The sequence below is a fragment of the Macrobrachium rosenbergii genome, chromosome 30 (genome assembly GCF_040412425.1).
Source record: "Macrobrachium rosenbergii isolate ZJJX-2024 chromosome 30, ASM4041242v1, whole genome shotgun sequence".
Taxonomy (NCBI): domain Eukaryota; kingdom Metazoa; phylum Arthropoda; class Malacostraca; order Decapoda; family Palaemonidae; genus Macrobrachium; species Macrobrachium rosenbergii.
The window spans coordinates 9604040-9623425 of record NC_089770.1 but is presented as its reverse complement, the minus strand read 5'-3'; the positions used below and the strand labels follow the sequence as shown (position 1 = coordinate 9623425).

The window sequence follows — 19386 nt, the reverse complement described above, 5'->3', positions numbered from 1 at the left end:
CGTCCCTTCTGTTTGACATATCACAACAAATCAAATATTCTTTGCAATATCTAAAGCATTATCTTACTGAAAACTGGAAGGGATTACATGGTTTCTTACTTTTGCTAACAAGCAATGAGAATTTGCTGCTGGGAACATTTCATTAGCCACGCTAGGAGAAAATATTCCTCTCTTCATTTCTTAATTATTAATATTCTGGATCTAATGTATACATATGCACAGCCACCCATACACAATCTTAAAAAGGGCCTTGGTCTGGCCATTTGACTATGAAAAGTCTGAAAAACACAGTTCCAAGATAACAGTCTCTGCATCAGGTCTAAATCTTTTGAGGTTTTGTGTTAGTGATACAAATCCACTTTAATGTTCTTGACTTTAGAATATTTACTTTGAATCACTATTACAAGAGCAGAAATTAAGTGTATTATTAATTCTTTAATAATTAGTTCACTTACTCAAAAATCTTACTAGCTACATGGCAAGCCTTCAGGAAAAAACCTGCTACATTCAGTACAGCTAAATGCCTAAATAACATGCTCTGCGACTGAAGAAAACCAATTAAAAATATAGCAGATGAAGTCTTAAACCCGACTTTTCAAAACATCATACCCGTAACTTAAATTTAACTACTCCAAATATGAGGCACTGTGTGTCCTTGGTCTAGTTCTAATCATATATTATCCTTATTCTAAAGCTTTCAAGTTCCAAATATTCTTGAGTTTATCTGTTGAGCAAGCTGGATACATTCCCTACCATTAAATAATTACACTAAACCTTAAAAAATTTACCATTCAATAAATGACAGCAAATCTTTGTTAGCTAATAGTGTGAATATTACCATCTGTGTCATCGTCAATATTCACGTCACTGGTTTGCCTATGAAAAACACACACCATTCTATTACCATATTTAGATTTTTTACATGAAGCAAAAAAAAAAAAAAAAAAAAAAAAAAAAAAAACCACCAGGGTGTCACTTTCGAATTTTTCTCTAATCTTCGTACAGCAACGTTTTACATGAGGCGAGGAAAGAAAGTTAAGCTCTCACCCACAATAGAAAAGAAATGATGATACTTGAGAGTTAGACTTGAAAGACTTTAACCCAAGATATAAATCAGCACAGTTAACTTCTTGTAAAATCGTTAGACGTAAACATAAAAAGTTAATGACAGCACATCATAATTCAACAGGTGGTAAAGACCCTACCATACTCAAAGGACAAAGTAAGTGGAGCTATTAGTAAAACTTCTATTAGTTATCACAAAATTTGTTAGCAGGAAAGAAATTCCACTTGTGATTAGAGAGAATAGGTTAGCCCACAAGTATATGACATGAAGCATAAGAGATATCCTGCAGAGTGGAATTCTTTCAGAACAAAACCTTTCAAGTCAGTTAAGGTTATGCTAGACCTTCATCCACATACAAAAGTAGTAAAAGCAGCCAGTAAAGAATCTCACATACTTTATCACAAATCTTAAAGAATGATAAGCTACTAAAAGGATGATATTTAACACCTGTATACTGTTATTAAATTTAATTATAAAAATATAACTGCAGATTCAACTAAGTCAGAAGTACATGAGGATCAAATTTTTGTATGAAAATAAACACTGAGCTTTTACCATAAAATTACTATTTCTAAACAAGGTGATAAATTGAATCATTAATTCATTTCAATATTTCACTGAATAAGTTTTTAGTCATAGATCAATTCCACTGATAACTACAGAACTATACACTCTTTCCAAAGTACTGTTAAACCAACACTGAATCAAAACTACTTTTCATTTTAAAAATGATCACAGAAATGATAATACATGACTGTATGTGAGACTCTTGCAAGTAAGTGATTGAGCTCTTCATTGCAAGACACTTACCTTACAGGTTCTGGTGTTTTCCTGTGCATTGGGGAAGTGTGAGTGAGTGAGGTAGTGGCAGCAGGGGGGGCCCCTTGGCTACTGCCAACCCCTCCCCAGGCCTCTCGCTGACCTGTACTTAGGTTAGGCAGGTGCCCGGGTGTGGGCCAACTGCTGGCCATCTCCCGCACGGACCCGCTTGTCCCCGTCATGTCCCCAGACATGAGTGTTGTACTGCTGTTTCCTGAGCTGGATGATGAATGATGACTACTGCTACTACTACTATGAACATCCCGACTCTGAGAATCCCGACTACTTGACATGTTATTATAAAAACTACTATGACTGGAGCGTGGAGGTAAAACCTGGGTGTATGGATTAGAATACTGGCTATAGGCCTGTGAGTAAGGCTTAGGGGAGTAATTGAAAGGGGAAAATGTCTGTTGTGACGAAAATGGAACAGCGTATTGATGATGTGGCATCGAAGTAGGCGGGAAAGGTAAGGGGCCCACATGACTAACACCAGGATACGATAGAGGGGGCACGGATGAAGGGGGTATTGATCTCTGAAGGGGGGAGGCAGAGTATGCTCTAGATGGGGCAGGGGAAAGGGGAGGCCCCGATCGAGATGGCGAAGCAGATACGGCACGAGTCAGACTGGGAGAGGCTGGAAGCTGAGGCTGACTAACCACGCCACTTTCACCATTGCTGCTGCTGCTGCTGGCGCTACTGCTAGTGCTGCTGTTGCTGCCACTACAACTTCTTATAGGAGAAGACCCATTGCCATTTGTATGCTGTTGCTGCAATTTCTTTTTTGGTTGCGGCTCTGGCTGATTCGAATCTTCAGTACTTTGTCCTTGTTGTTGTTCTTGATTTATCTGTGGTGGTTGCTGTTGCTGTTGTGAGGGTTGGCTGTTGACGCGTTCATGGCTGTGGGCCTCAGGAGTGCGACTCCTCCTCCTTGGTGCCACAGGGGGAGGTGGTGGTATACATTCACTCCCCCCACCACCACCTCCGCTATTATTGGGGGCACTTGGAGGCTTACTGTTTGAGCGAGAAGCTCGGGGGAGTAAAGGAGACGAAAATATACTTACTCTCTGTGGCGAGTTCCGAACTTTGGACTCTATAACTTGACAGACTTCTGCAATATCAAAGAAATATTGAAAATTACTAGTTGCAATTGCATAACATTCATGGCAAACACATCAAACTACTTTTTAATGCCAATGTCCAGTACATACATACAATATGAAAAAGATTCACTATCTACAAATGAGGGGTGCTAAAGAACACAAACTGTTGTTAAACAGTAAAAAGTTTTTTTTTTTGTCAAATGAGCTTCTTAATGCAACTCATCAACAGAGATGTCTTCTGAATCTTCCAAGTCTTGAGTTTTTTGTAGAGCTGACAAAAGAACAGTGGTCTCACAGTGAATGTGCCACCTGAATCCTAAGATACTCAAAACATGCTTCACTTCCTTGGTAGTCTCCAGACCACCCTGTGATAGGGTCCTGAACCTGTACTTCAGTTAAACTCCTTCATCCTTAGTAATGTTAATAACTTTAACAATAATAATAATAATGATGATGATGATGATGACAGTAATCAATGAATGGCCACATTACAGATTTTTGCACATTTTCATACAAACTTTATACAGTGTTGTTCTCAGCTTATGATAACTCCTGCTATCATGCTATCATCCTGGGTGTCTGTGTGGTCTCTGAGGACACACTTAGGATGACAGCAGGAGGTATAAACTAACAGCAACACTGTGTAAATAGTACATATGTGAAACTGTATAAAACAGAAAGACGAAATTCACTAAGGGGTCCTTTTCTCTTATTAATTATAAAGATGACAGATCATAAGAATAATAATAGCGTAGTCTCCGAATTCATGGAGAGACCCCAGCTGTCCATTAAGTTGAGGAGCCACTAATACACTGAAACACATAGGTCTAATATTTATGATAAAAGGTCTGTTACTAATGTAAAGGTCTTTTACAAATGTAAACAACTTCATAATATACTGAAAATAAGATACAAAAATTAATGAGGTATACACATTAAATTACAACATAGTCCACTCAGAATAACAGACCACGCAACAAGAAATTAAATTTACAAAAAGAGCAGTCACTGGGAGCCCCTAGGATTCTATACAGGTACTGTATACTGACAAATACTATGACAAAGGAACTTTAACAGGCTTACACAGTATTTTCATTGTTCTAACACTGACAGTTTGTAAACACTTATTACCTTACCTGAAGTACCAGTACAAACCATTACTATCATCCTATAAAAAAAGATGCACTTACAAGTGATTACCAAAAACGAATAAAAATGCCACTGACAAATGTAAAAGTGCTATCATCATATTAGTCATCCCCTAAAAAAATTCTACATGGTCTTCATAGGTAATTACCCTTTACTGATTTACTGATATTAATGACAACCAAAGCTACACTGAAACCTTAATTTTTCTATAAATAAAGAATAGTAATTAGAACTTTGTCCCACCATGAATATTCTCAACTTTTTGCTGTACTAACCTTGGTGTTATATAAAACATTAAAAAAAATTACAAAATTTCACAAGATCATTTTACAGATTTCCATTTCCTTGTTACCTAACATTCAAAGCACTCACGTAAGCAGAACTGGAACTTTTCTTTTCATTTGGAAGCAAAGTTACGTTTTCTAGCCTTTTGAATAAGCTCAAATGTAATTCAGCAGACCAAAAATGAGACGGAGAAACTAGTATAAAAGGGAAGAGAGACAATACCAAGAACAATATAACATAGTTAACGAACAGTATACAGAAGAGAATAAATAATTTCACTACTTACTAGAACCACTTGCGACATTCAGTTTCTAAGCTCACTGAGTAGCTCGAGGTCCTCTTGTACAAATCTTATTTAATAAGAAACTTAATATGAAAGCTTATCCAAAAACGCAGGCATAAACTATACTGATTTTTACCCTGCTGTTACTGCCACTATCCACAAATCACTATTAATAAAAAAATAAAAATGTACATATTTTTAAAATTCCTGTTCCTTATCCCAAATAGACTGATGCATACCAACAGCTCAGGAAGTCATGATTTTAAAACATCATCCAAAAAAGGTTTATTTCAGCATGGGAAAAAAATTATTCCATCAGTCACATCATTTTCCTATGGAAAAAAACTACACTTAATTCATGAAGCACCAGCAATAATTGAGGGACCCTATTATTTTCTGCAAAAATTAATATAAAAATCTATTGTATTTATGCTTAATTTGGTCTTATACAGACCTGATGACTGTCAAAGTGTTAAAATTCTTATAATCAACAAAATTTTAAGCTTTACACACAATTTTATTTTCTACCAGTTTGTATTTACTCAAGGTTATGCAAAAATATATACAAGGTAAAAATAAATAAAATACCTCACACATACCGTGTAATTTCTTTTTCCTAGAGTTCACTGAAATAAAAACAACTGCTTACAAAGCAAACTGTCACTTTACCTGCGAACCATGCTGACACATCCACTTTCTCCTTTTCATACTTCTTAATAAAGGGATAATCTAGAAGTTTCTTGTACTTTGGGCGATTCCGGTATTCCTTAATAAGGCTGTGTGTGATGAGGGGGCGGAAAAATAAAAAAATTAGTGCCAAGTACAAAATAAGAAAATAAAATAAATTTTTTCATATACAAACTTGTTAAGTTTAATCTGTGATGGCACGCATCTTCATACACTGCCCAGAGGAGGAAGAGGTCTGTCTGCCACCTATTCAACCAACCAGGTTCCTTAGCACTTCTGCTGTTATGACTGGTCATTCTCAGAACCAGCCCCACATTCGAGGAGATTCAAGACGTCAGGAAACCAGACCTCCTGTGGCCAAAGGAGCAATGAGGGGTTACAGTTGCGTTGGGGAATGATTGCATGTCCCAAATGCTGTTGGATCAGGGAGTAGCAAGCAACAGTTTGGAAGCTGGATGTTCCTGATGGTCACAAACATGCTAACCTCTGGGATGGCCCAAAGTTTCTATGGCTTACTATATACCTCCAGATTTATATACCATTTTAATGGTCAATTCTGACTTATGCAACAAAGGAAGTATCCCAGCACATTGTATTTATGTAGAAAACTTCATAATCAACAACAAATTCTGCTCCATTGCCTAAGTAAGGATTTTAACTGCATTTGAAGCACACTTGATGGCAACTGCAAGTTGATGATAGCCCCAAGAATATGATCTCTTAAGAATAAAGCAATCCGTCACCAAAAATTTAGGATTAACTAATGAATCAACATGGTTATATTTATATACATCAAACCATGAAAGTACCCAGGACACTATCTAATTGAAATAAACAGTTGACCAGTCAGCTATTTAAAGGATACCATAGCTCTTAGTTAATTTCCAATAGGTTATGGCACTGCCAACACAAGTTTAGAATAGTAAAGTAGCACTCAAAGACCAAGTGAAATAAGAAAATGTGAATAATGCAAAAGAATGGAGCTCAGGAATAATTAGTTAAAAAAATTCTTATGAATATTAAGCCCAGAATTTTGGGTGAACAAAACCGACCATGTAGGAGGTCAGACATGACAATGGTGTGACCAGTTTTCACCACAAGGGGCACTCAAGGGCACAGATGCATACAGGTAAGTTAAACGGGAGCTCTCATCCTTCTGGAATGAGTCACGGGACAGGTGCTGCTACCACAGACTAAACTAACAAAGGAATGGATTTGCAGTGGAAAAAAAACTACGGTATGTTACATGATAAGAACCACATCTCTTAAGCAAGAAAGCTTGTGTCAAAATTGATAAAAATATTAAAAGTTTGATGAATAACCACCCAATGTAATATTAAAGAAATAACACTGGTAACATCATCACTATTATTTAGTTTAACAGACCACTGAGCCAATTCTGGGATTCCTAAAAATTATGCATTCTCAACCAATGGTCTAAAACTGAAATGTGAAAAGGACTAAGATGTAGGACAGGCAAGCAGAAAGAGACAAGCCCAGCTACGAGGGCTGATGGAACATTTTTGAACTGACATCATCACTCAACAAAGATACTGAATTATAAAGGCCAACCCTAAGAGTGTTATGGATTTTGACTCAATGGTCTGGTTGAAGTACTTAGTTATTCATGGACAGTAACTCAAGAGAAAAGTACAAATAAAATAAAAATATTCCAAGCAAAAAAATGTCTTAATAGACCCTCAGTTCAAATAGAGTGCAAAAAGAAAGAGCTTTCACTCCCATAAACAAATTACCAAATGAGAATACACATAAATTGACAAAATTTGACATATCTAAACCTGTTTTGAATGTCCACATGTCCAAAAAGTCAGCAACTGAGAAAACTCATAAACGGGGGTTTCTACTGGAAACTCAAAGAGAATATTACAGGCATCTACTTACCAATCTTTTACAAATTCACAGAATTCACGACTAAAGTTCCCAGTCTCTGGAAGTGACGGGGGATCATCTTGTAGAACCTTGGTCAGCACCTGAAATAAAACACATGCTAGATTGACACCCCCAAGTCATACTTTTGCAGATTTTAGTTGTAAACCAATTTTCTTTATTTCATTGAGGGTTTTTGATTTATCAAGTTGATGGAAAAAACACCCTTGTCACTATCTATGGCAGTTAGGTTGAATTACTTGCCACATTTGAAAGCTTTATGCCAGCTGGTAACTATGCAAAAATACAGGCTGTACTATGAAATTCACATTCATGGATTCAAATTCCCTTGCTTGAGAATGCATTTAATTACTTTCCTGTCTTTGTTTTGGTCACTTTTTTTCTTGGCAGGTAATCATCTGCCCTGTATCAACATCATTAATATTGACTTTACAATCATCTTCTCTGCTATGCTTTTCTTTTCATATACCATTCCTTTACAATCATCTTCTCTGCTATGCTTTTTTTTCATATACCATTCTATTCCCCCCAACAAGACTAATCAATAAAATGCTATTTGTTTTATAAAAAAGTGTAATCAATAAAATGCTATTTGTTTTATAAAAAAGTGATACCATAAAAAAAATAATTTTAAAATTCACTTAATTTTCTTCCATTCAGTAAATTAATAAAAAAAAAGCATACATTCTTCCTAAAACATAAATATCACAAAATTTTTATTCATGAAAATTTGGATATGAAGCCTACCACTTGGGGCTTTCAGTCATTCAGCACTCAAGAGTGAAAAGTGAGCTGGAATGGTTGGACAATGGATGTAAGAAAAGTGGGAATGTAGGTAGAATAACAGGCTAAAAAGTGGGTGCACTTAGGGACTGAAAGGAAGCTGCAAACAACCTTCAGTAATGCCTTATGTGCACCATGAGGTGTGCTGATGGCACTGCCACCTACAGGCTATATTACCTAACTGTCCTTTGCTTAAAATAACTAGCAAATTAGTAAGCCAAAAATTATTTATAGCTCTTCCAGGAAACTGAAATGTACAAAGCAAACTGTACACAGTACTGTACATTCTCTTTTAGGAAACTAGGTACCTAACTAAAGCAGTAATCACCAAACTGGAAGCCAAACTTACCTCGAAGTCGTTACGACAGTCTTTGTAAGGAAACTGGCCGGTTGCTAGTTCTACTAACGTAATACCTAGACTCCAAACATCAGCACGTATATCATAGTCTGGCTTTGTGGGGTCGGGCGGATCAATCCGCTCGGGCTGTGGAAACGAAAATGTCATCTTAACAACGTGCTTAAAATTTCACAAATAATTCCATAAAAATATATACTTGCAAGCCCTGTAAGAAGCTAGAAAACCAATTGATAATGATTTAACTTTTACATTACAAATATTTTCATGAGTACTTTATCATCTTAATAAATCATTATGTAAAGGAACAAAATATGCAGCCCTGTCTCTATTACAGACACAAATAATCAGAAGCAGTATGCTTCTCTGAGGAACTTTCTTTACAGTTACAATTTGTAGCCTAGGTGCCACACTTGCTTCATCATCAAACAAGGAACTTCCCAGGAGTGATCCAATCAACTTACCGCCATATACGCCGCACAGCCAGCGCTTCGAGTCTTAGCCTTAGAATCGACTAGTCTCCCTGAGATCCCAAAGTCACACAGTTTAATATTACCATGCTTATCTAAGAGGATGTTGGAAGGCTTGACGTCACGATGTATGACACCATGATTCTCTTTGAGGTAATGTAGTGCTTTTAAAGTCTGAAAGGAAAGATGTCAAATTACTTCCTGCTAATCATGACAATCTTACTAAACTAGTAATGAGTGTGCTAAAGAATGCAAATTAGTGAGATGATTATAACTTGGCACCAAATGCTGCTGCTTAATCTTACTCTTGCTTAAACTTTGTGTTTAATCCACATTATTTTTACATTACAGTACTTTAAAGCTATTATCAAGGTCATAAAGTTACAGTACCACAGATGACACAAAACAGCTTAGAGCACAAAAAGAAAGATCTTTAAAGCCATACAAACTATCCTAAAAAATATAACATTCATCTTCTCAACCCCATATAGTGAAGTATAATGTCACCAATGCATAAATTAACCACCTTCAATTCACAGACAGTAAATGCAAGCCAAAGACGAGACCTACCGCTACTGAAATCTTTCCGAGGATTCTTTCAGGAATGGGCTGTTTGTATCTTTTTGTGAGCTTATCTAAACACGTGGCCATGAGTTCCATGCATATCCATACATCAGAATCTGTGATGAAGCAACCTAGGCACTGCACGATGTACGGACAATCATGACTCTTAAGGACCACCTCCAGGTCGAAAAACACTCGTTTGGTTTCTTCCATGTTACCCGATCTTCTCATTTGCTAAAAAGGGAAGCAAAATATTGCAGAACACAAATAAAAAGGCAGTAGTCTGTTATGTGGCCTTATCTGCTAAAAATACTAACAGTAATGACAGACCCTTATTTACTGTACTTATTAAGCACAAGTAATCTTATCATTTCCTGTGGACATAAAGATATTACTAAACAAAGGTCTGCTAAATGGCTTCATCTTACAATAAGACTATTAGTAATAACAGTCCCTTCTTTATTACCTAAACTTTATCTGTAAATCTACAAAAAGCCTGCAAACAAAATGTTTCAAAACAAAATGACACGACCTAATTTGTACAGTATTATGTCCAAAAGTCATGAGTCACCATTATACCTACTAAGACTCTTTCAAACTTAAAATGTTTCTAATAAACAAAAATATTAATATTTTAAAAAGGGTTTAATTTGTTTAGTGATGTGCTGCATTTACTTGTTTCATGGAAATTTAACATATTCCCTAAAAATCAGCATGTATATTCACTAAAAAAAAAAAAAAATAAAAAAATTATGCAACTTTCAATAATCTTGGAACCCAACAGCAACATATTCTTTGAATTACACTTGGAAAAACATTCTTTCATTACAATTTTTATTTGTCATACAGACAGCATTATAAATATGAATGGGAGGAAAAAATTAATATTTAAAAGACATAAAGAACCTTTGGAAAAGTTCAATTTAAATCACTAAGATGTATTCAAGGAGGAACAAACAGAAAAATGTTCAAATCCAAAAATAGTGACTGATTACTAAACACACACCCAACAGTTTTTGTCAAAATGACCAGAAGAAAGAAATATTTATTTATTCAATGACAGTTGTGGAAAACATTAAAAATAAAAGGCAAAATCTCTTCCATAATCTTGTCTCTCATTTGACATACTGGTTGGGAGAAGTCAACTGACTCATGCAGGTAAGATGGAAAACTGGCAAATGCACAGTAATTCATCTCTAAGGTCACTGATCACAATCTTGCATAAGGCTAATATTTCAATAAGTGATACTGGTCTGCACCTTGCCATCCTTAGAACAACCACATCTACATATGAATTTGAACAACTTGATCTAAAGTATATGGATATGACAGAAGAGTAAGAGGAAATGTGCATACATTGCTTAGAAGTGGATCACCACCAGAAATCTTTCATTCATTGGCATTTACTAAAGAAAAGTCTTCCTGGTAACAACATGGGTGAAGTTCATTAACAGCAAGGTTATCATGCTACTTTAATAAGACACTGTTTCTCTGCCGCTCAATTGAAAAATTTCTCAATATCATTATCTAGCTATAACTGAAAACCAGATAAGCTAATGGCCTTCTTGCCTTGTTCCGCTTAAATTAATGACTATTATGAATAACAATATCAACACTCATGCCATTCTGGGAATTAAAAGGTTAATCAAATTATAGAGTAAAATGTAAACAAACACAGGTTGAGACACTTACTTTTACTGCTATTTCTTTCTTAGACAATTTGTGAAGCATTTTAACAACATTACCCGACGTACCATTCCCTAACTCTGATATGTACTCCATATCTTCTTTAGAACTTTTGTATCTCTGAAATAAAAAGAAAGTATCACTTTTAGCACACAAAGCAACATGAGTAACAGTCTCTTTCCAATGGGGTAAAAATTTTTGCTATGAGGAGGATTAATAACAAAAATGACATCATTCAATTAATAATATACCTAAGACAGTAATAGTCATCTGATATAAAAAAACAAATATTCTGAACTAACAGACATTTATAACTTTATGCTAAGCCCTAATGTTATTAATGAAGCACACAAATATCCCCAAATTTAAGCAATTCACACACAGTCGAGCTTACCTTATTCTCAATAACAAGGGTACCATTTTTCCTAGATATTTCTTTAACATGTGCATCTAAATCTGGAAGTTCCGACTGTTGTTTTTGTTCGAAAAAGAAAGGTTCTATTTTGGGTCGTTCTCTTTGTCGTCCTGATATTGTGTTCGGTCTACCCTGAAGCCTCCCATCTCCAATTGGCACTGAAATAAATTATAAATTAGCAACATCTTAAGCATTTAGCAATAAACTCAAGTATAATCTGGACAACAATATAGTCCACAATGTCTAATAATGTTTAATGTATTGCATTATGTAAGCTTACTTTTGTTTTCAAAATGACCACCTCCAGATGATGAGGTCTACACCTCAAGAAGACAAATTACAAAAACTTTAGAAGTAATTTGTATTTTTCAGAGGCATACAACTGGAACCTTCAAGTAGGAGTATCCTCAACATGAGCTGGAAACAGTTGTTGAAACTTGTTAACAAGGTAATTAACTGGAGGTAGGCTGGAGATTGGAGGGATATCCCCAACTCACCTATTGTGAGCTAGCAGTTTTCCTTCTGCATCATGGACTATGTGGGGTGGTTGAGGTAGGATTATGATAAAACTCTTGGTTTGCATACCTAGTGAAAATAAAAATTATTTAAGAATTTGGTAGCTGTTCCTACAGAAATGGCAGGACTACTTTCAGTTGAATCTTACCAGGAGAGCAGCACACTCAGTCACATCTTTTCTTCGGTATTAAATTTGCCCTCTGATGTGGGAGGAAGGTCAATGACTTCCTCCCAATATCAGCAACATCCAGAACTTTGCTTTCTAATTCTCATATAAAACACTAGTAATGGTGAAGCCAGCAAGTGTGTTCAACCAATAACTAAGCCAGAACGCAGCCTCGATGGAGGACATGGCAACCAATTCCAAGCCTCCTCACTCACATACAAGAGGGAAGTACTATCTGCATCTTCCTGTAAACAGAGAGTATTCCCTAGCATGCAAATGGTGGGAGTAGCTTGAAGAATCTATTGGACAACAGAAAACTTTGGGATCAGACTGTTAACCTGTCCAAAACACCATGAGCATTCTGAAACAATGGCAGTCAGAAAAACAGTCTTACTTTCAAAGTGATTAACAGAGTGCACTCCATCAACAAGATCAGGTTCTACGAAAGCATAGACTTGGACTCAAGTACACTAGTTCTAATGGCGTAAGACCAAAGCACGAGTTGGGGACCCACCAGTCTACCCCGGTGGGTACTCTTGTGACCATCAACATGAACAACTGGACCTGAAGGTACTGATCACTAAACCACATGCTGAGGTTGACTTGTACATGGAACAAGCATGTTCCAAACCATTTATAAACTCTTGTAGATTTTCCTTTGATTGGTCATAGCAAAACTAATAAAAGTTACAAGAGAAAGCTTATGTGCAACATTATGTATGCATACAATGGTACAGTATTTTGGATGAACTAGGAACACCCAGTGGGCCTGCACAATCACATGCATACAGGTTACCATGCTACCCAGCAGTATTGTACAGCAGGAAAACAGCACAAGAAGACATTGTGTCATGGTACATTTGAGACCTCTTCCTCCTACAGGAGGAAGAAGATGCGGAAGACAAATAGGAGGAGGAGGAGGCAGAGGGGGAGGAAGATAAATGATTGCATTCTTCACCTTATTCTGTCCACAAGTATTACTCTCTTCAGCTACAGCAGGATATGCCATTGAAGCAAGTTGAAGTGTCAGAGTACAGCTTTATTTAATACCATAAGGGTCTCTCAGACTGGACGACTACAGGAGACTCAATGATGTGAGTTCCTTAGCAGGAAAAGTAGCAGCAAGAACAGGGACCCCTTAACTAAAGCTAAGTGGTCCAGGAAAGCAGCAAAAGATGGACTGCCCAGAAAAATGAAGGACAGCCACATTTTCTGCAGGTACTTGAATGACTCATATGTAACAGGGGCAACCAACAAAGCATGAGCAGGTAGGGACAATTTATGTGTACACACTGCAGTCTCACCTGTGGAAAACTCAGTGCATGCACTTGGTCTGTCACTCCGGGACAGCACATGCTAGTTGCCTACTTTTGTGCATGTACCCCTCGGACCAAGGCAAGGGGTGAACGTGCAGAAGGGAGGAATGAGCCAAAAAAGATCTAACCGTGCCTTTTGGCCTTCTGTTTCTACGATATTTCTTCCACTGTGAATAAGACCAGCCAGCATATTCTCTGCAGGGAAAATCAGGGCTGCAGAACCTTGCCCCGCAGAATTAACAAAACCAGTGGGGACCAACAGACACAGCAGACATAACTGCAGATACATATCCATTACACCTTTCTTGATAATCTTCCTTCAAATTCTCGGTGAATCAAAACACATCCAATAAATACAACATAGAAACACTGTAATTTCAAATTCTAAGTCCTACACCAGCATGCACATCTACACCCAACAGCCAAAGAAAATGTGGTGGCTAACAAGAGGTGAATGGGAGACATCTGCCTTCCTCCAATTAACCACCTTACTAACAAATTTTAATGCCCAATTTCAGCTTGTTCTGAGGAGTACTCCTATATGAAAGGCAATGGTCTGCAGTTCTTTATGAACATACTTAGGGTATATAGTGTTGCACTAGCATCTCAACTTACTAGATACTTTGGGAGTCTGGCTTTCTGATTAGTAGTAGCCCATCATCTACCTTAACAAAGACCCTATAGTTTAGCCCACACTTGAATAGTTTCTAGATATCTACGATCCATTTCAGGGACCGCAAGTCATCGTTTTTCTCAAATATCTTTCAGACTAATTATTTGATCGAAATGGTACTTTGACACAGGGTATACAAGACACCTCCCGCTAATTTTTGGTAATACAGTGCATCGTCAAATGGTTTTAGTTAAAGCATTTACTCTTGACTTACATGGTGTTGCCAGGCATCTCCAAACTATGCATTCGAACATCCTTTATCCCCATCCCGTCTCTCACTCTCCTTTCCCCTCCTCATCCCTTCCTCAACCCCTTTTCCTGGCCTCCCCATCTCCGCCACCCCGTTCCTGTCTATGGGGGATAGCGGACATTCGATTACGTAGATTAGTCCTGCTAGACTCATGCAACTATGCCTTTAAAAGTCAAGAGTGAATGCCTTAACTAACACCGTTTGACAATGCAATACATTACCAAAAATTAGAGGGAGGTGTCTTGTACACTGTGTCAAAGTACTATTTCGATCAAGTAACTACTTTGAAAAATATTTGAGGAAAGCGATGACTAGCGGTTCCAGAAATGGATAGTAACAGCCAACAGCAATTCCACACATTTCCTAATCTAAATTAACCTGTTCTTTACATCGAACATTCAATTTACAAGACAGACTAGAAATTAGTCACATCTAAATTGTGATAATGTAGCTTACTTACGAATGCATCACATCTAAAATGGTAGCACAGCGAAAAATTATGATAATGCAGCAAGTACAAAAATCTGTCAAGCTGAGGTGCTACTGTATTCCACTTTTTCTTATTTCCTACAGAGGGACAATCTCATCTCTCGCAATAGTAGCTGAACTGGTCAGCGAAGCTTAGCCTGTCGCTGAATGGCTTTGAGTTGACTGTCATTCATTATGTGAAAGGAATCAGTAGCCTTGAATCTGTGTCCCATTTTCAAATAAGTACTGTCACTTGATTGACCAATGCTGAGAATTTTAATTATATTTATATTTCATTTTGCAATGATTATGTCCTTTAAGTGATAAAATAAATAAAATACATCAGTGTGAAAAATAATCCTATGGCTATAATATTCCTATTCTGTCATACACATACTTCGAACTTTGCCAACAGAACCTCACTGTTGGTGACAAAACTGCAATGCAAAATGTCACCCTAATAAATATAAGCACACAAATCAACAAGCTAAGGTAGGGACTAACACCTGCCTGATACCATTATCAGGCAGGCCTAACCAACTATTAATTTCATGAAAAGTGGAACAGTTGTTGTTTAAAACTGACACCAATAAAATAACAAAACAAATAACATATGTAATATAGCTAGCAGTACTTTCTCAATTAAAACCAAGAAATTCCCTGACATTTGTGTGGTCGACTGACCTCTTCCAGGAAGGCCTCTATTGGACAGTGTAAGTGGGTAAAGAATCTAAGTAATAATACTATCTTATCTCATATTCTGAATGCCTGTTAAATGACAACATGAACAATTAGAGACTAGGGATCCATAAATAATAATTACATCATAGGTGTACGTTTTGCACAATTATGGAGGCTAATGTAAAACAACAGGAACAAGTTCCCCAGACGAAAACAAACCTAACCTTTCCTAGAATGTCATTTCCTGACCTGACCTTACCTCCTTAACCTCTCTTAGTGTGTCATGCCCTGACCTGGCCTGGGGGGCTTTACACCCCATGGACCCACCCCCAAATAACAAGGAACATCGGAAAGGCCTGATCCTCTTGTTCTGCAAACTGCACCATGGATATATAGCTTATAAATAATTTTTTATTATAGTTACATTAATTTTGTCATAGTTACATGTTAGGCTATGGTATGCAATTTTCATTGCTAGCCGATGCGAATCCTGCACGAGTAGTGTAATCGTCATTTCGCTCCCACAAACTACAGACAAGATATCAATAAACAATATAAAATTACATATTTAATTCATACATCATGCAACATAACCTAGACCTCCTGGCTGGACAAGAAATATACATTCACATCCAAATTTATAATTGTTAATATCCTTGGGCACACAAACACCATAATCAACAGGTCCCTCCTACCCTAAGGGAATAAAATAAGAAAAGGCCAAGGCCTCGACTATCCTTAGATAAAAAAATAAAAGGCTTATGCTTACGCCCAGGCTATGCTTGTTGTGACTGCAAGGCCAGGCCTAAACTTTCCTACACAACCTCGAGCTCTCACGAAACGAAACTAGAAAGCCTGACGTCTGTGTAAATGGCCCCAGGCCTTTTAATCCAAGTCGGTAAATGGCCTAATTAACAACACTTCTCCTTCGAAGGCTAAGCTAGGTTAGCCTAGCTTTGCCTACGCTATTTCCAAGCCTGGGATTTATCCTAATCACTACACCGGCGTAAAATTGGGCAGAACGGCCCACCACGGTCAACCACAAACGAGGACGCGGGGCTTTTCCGCCCAGGGTGGCGCAGGAGGAAACAAACCCCAGAGAAAATAAGGTGCGAAAAAAGTCAACGTAGTAGGCAGGCTCTCTGTCCTTCGTCGTCCATTTCACTTACGTGGTTTAGGTCTCCTCTCCGAACCGGCTCTCTCCCTCGAGAAATCTAAACTCAGGTTCGTGTTCATCCTTTCTCTCGACTTGGACTCATTCTCGGCCTGCAACCTAGTTCCTAATCCCTGGAGCCTATCTTGTAGCGAACTCAGTGTCGCCATTTTTGTTTTCCTTCTACAGATCTTGACACCAGCGCCATCTGCGAGACTTGTGAGGAGGAAATGGTGCGTTCCCTTTAAATTCCGTCGTTTAAATCGCTCGTTTCCAGGGTTGTTGCTCCAGATAGCTATTTTTTAATGCGTGAATTACCCATTTTAATTTATTTTAGAGTCATAATAGTGCGTATGAACTTGTAAATTAATAATTTGTTCAATCATTTACAAAAAACTCGTGAATGCTAACAATTTCTTGCGGCTCGTCGACTCGCCGTCCGAAGTATATTCTCAAGGAGCATTCATGAAGCAAAAAAGAAAAAAAAGAGAAAAGAAAAAAAGAAAACTACAGCAAGCTACTAGTTTTTACAAAGGATTTATTATAGACGTATAAGAAGCGAGTTCTCTCTCTCTCTCTGGACCCATCACCTCAATCATTTTGTTCGGTCAAATGAACAGCTGATAAGCAACCACCAGCGTCACAAGAAAGCTCATATTTATGCTAAGGGTGATTTAATGTTCAAAGTGAATGCTAAACGTGTAGGGGGGATACGCTACATTCTACTGATAATGAATAACTATGAATGCCAAAAATTCTCTTTACTTAACTTCGTATTTTCATTTATAGGCTGTTCATGTCAACTGTAACATTTTATAATCGAACCCAAAAAGTCATCAATATACACAATTGGAATCCTATGTCTATAGAATGCCCTTGAACTGTTTTTTTTTCTTGTGCCTGACAGGCTAATCAAGGTACCTCTGCGGATCACTGCAACGCTTGAAGTGGTGTAATCATTGCCTTGTAATAATTCAACTTTTATTTAAAAAAGTTGTATTTACAATACTCAAGGTAATGTCTTTTAGATACGTTCAGTATATGTATATATATATATATATATATATATATATATATATATATATATATATATATATATATATATATATATATATATATATATATATATATGTGTAATGTGTGTGTGTGTGTGGGCGTGTGTGATACACTGCATATCTTTTCTCAAAATGGGTTGGCTAAAAAGTGTGTTAACCATCCGGTCCTTAGGAATTTTTGGGGATAATTTTGCCATTTTCTTCCCTGTGTGCAACCCACCACTTTACTGAATATTCGATTTTGGGATGGGGCTGATGGCTCCATGCCTTTCTCCATCCAGAACATAGGCCAGCTATGTTCTTTCTTATCGTGAATAATAATGACCTTGAATTCCATACACAGACCTTCACTTACCCTCTTAGCATCTGGAGTCACGGTGTTACCCATTTGCCGCTCACAGCTGACTCCCGAGGTGTGCTACTAGTTTATGGAGCTTACGCACCAACAGCTTCAAGCTTTTAACACTTCGTAGATGGTCATCCATTCATACTGAGCTTCCCTAGTCCTATAAAATGTTAGAGTATCTCCTGTGAGGCTGGGGGTTACGAGGTTCCAGTCGGTTCTGTCTCATGCCCACCTGCATCCGTTGTGCTCTCTCTTTCTCTCTTTTCCTGCCTTATCCCATCTTTTTTTTCTCTATCTGCCTCCCTACCCCAACGTCCCCCTCTCTCCACACACCCTTCGATTTTACCTGCCTGACATAAACTCTCCAAGAATTCCATTCAATTAATTTCTCGACGCGAGGGACGAACTGCATACGCCATGTCTATTATCATCATCTTTGGAATGCATATTGTGCTGTTTCTGTGTTATTCATTCCCTCCTATATATATACATACACACATATATATGTACTGTATATCTACACATATTCATGATACAAATTGGGCCGAAAATATTTAAATACGATTTCGTTTGTATGCATTTTCATTTCCTTCTCTCTTTGTGATTGATTTTTTAGACAACGGGAGTTGCAAGTAGGTCTATAAAGTGGTTTCCATTTTAACTCTTTCGTCTACGAGAATAAGTGTTTCGTTTTTCATTCGATTTTAAAGACAGCTTCCGTTTTTTCGAAGCTCAAAAATCTGTTACTTTTTAACGGAAACTACACTCGCTGGAATGGTTCAGATCGATTGCGTCATCACAACCGATTCGGGGAACGTTATTTTCGAATCCATTTTTTGAAAACACGCAAACGACTTTTGAAATTGCGCATTTAATCTTACTCTTCTGTTTTGTTATTTGATATTTTGTCGCACTGTCATATTTTCCAAACGAGAATTTTCGTGATGATTACATAGCCTCTTTATATCCTTTTATAAATTGAATTTTTCTTCTTGCGATGTTGCAAGAGAAGGATATAAGGGGCCGATTTCATTGTATTTTAGTGTCTGTAACCCTAATTTCGCGAGAGAGAGAGAGAGAGAGAGAGAGAGAGAGAGAGAGAGAGAGAGAGAGAGAGAGAGAGAGAGAGAGAGAGAGAGAGAGAATGTGCGACATCTGGTATATTGCTGGAAAGCCTGTTCCTCGAATT

The 19386-nt window shown here is 37.4% G+C and overlaps 1 protein-coding gene across 3 annotated transcripts in view; it reads right to left on the bottom strand.

The window, feature by feature from the left end:
* Positions 1 to 17001, bottom strand: part of LOC136855002 (dual specificity mitogen-activated protein kinase kinase 7-like) — a 54558-nt gene extending 37557 nt beyond the window's left edge. For all 3 annotated transcript variants that reach the window (XM_067131708.1, XM_067131707.1, XM_067131709.1), the window contains exons 1-9: positions 16813 to 17001; positions 11553 to 11731; positions 11165 to 11278; positions 9479 to 9706; positions 8903 to 9082; positions 8433 to 8567; positions 7295 to 7383; positions 5375 to 5481; positions 1877 to 2996 (exon numbers count right to left, since the gene is read on the bottom strand). In XM_067131708.1, coding sequence (XP_066987809.1) covers positions 1877 to 2996; positions 5375 to 5481; positions 7295 to 7383; positions 8433 to 8567; positions 8903 to 9082; positions 9479 to 9706; positions 11165 to 11278; positions 11553 to 11731; positions 16813 to 16966 — 2306 coding nt within the window. In that variant the 5' untranslated portion in view covers positions 16967 to 17001. The remainder of the gene's footprint in view (positions 1 to 1876; positions 2997 to 5374; positions 5482 to 7294; positions 7384 to 8432; positions 8568 to 8902; positions 9083 to 9478; positions 9707 to 11164; positions 11279 to 11552; positions 11732 to 16812) is intronic.
* Between the last annotated feature and the right edge of the window lie 2385 nt (positions 17002 to 19386).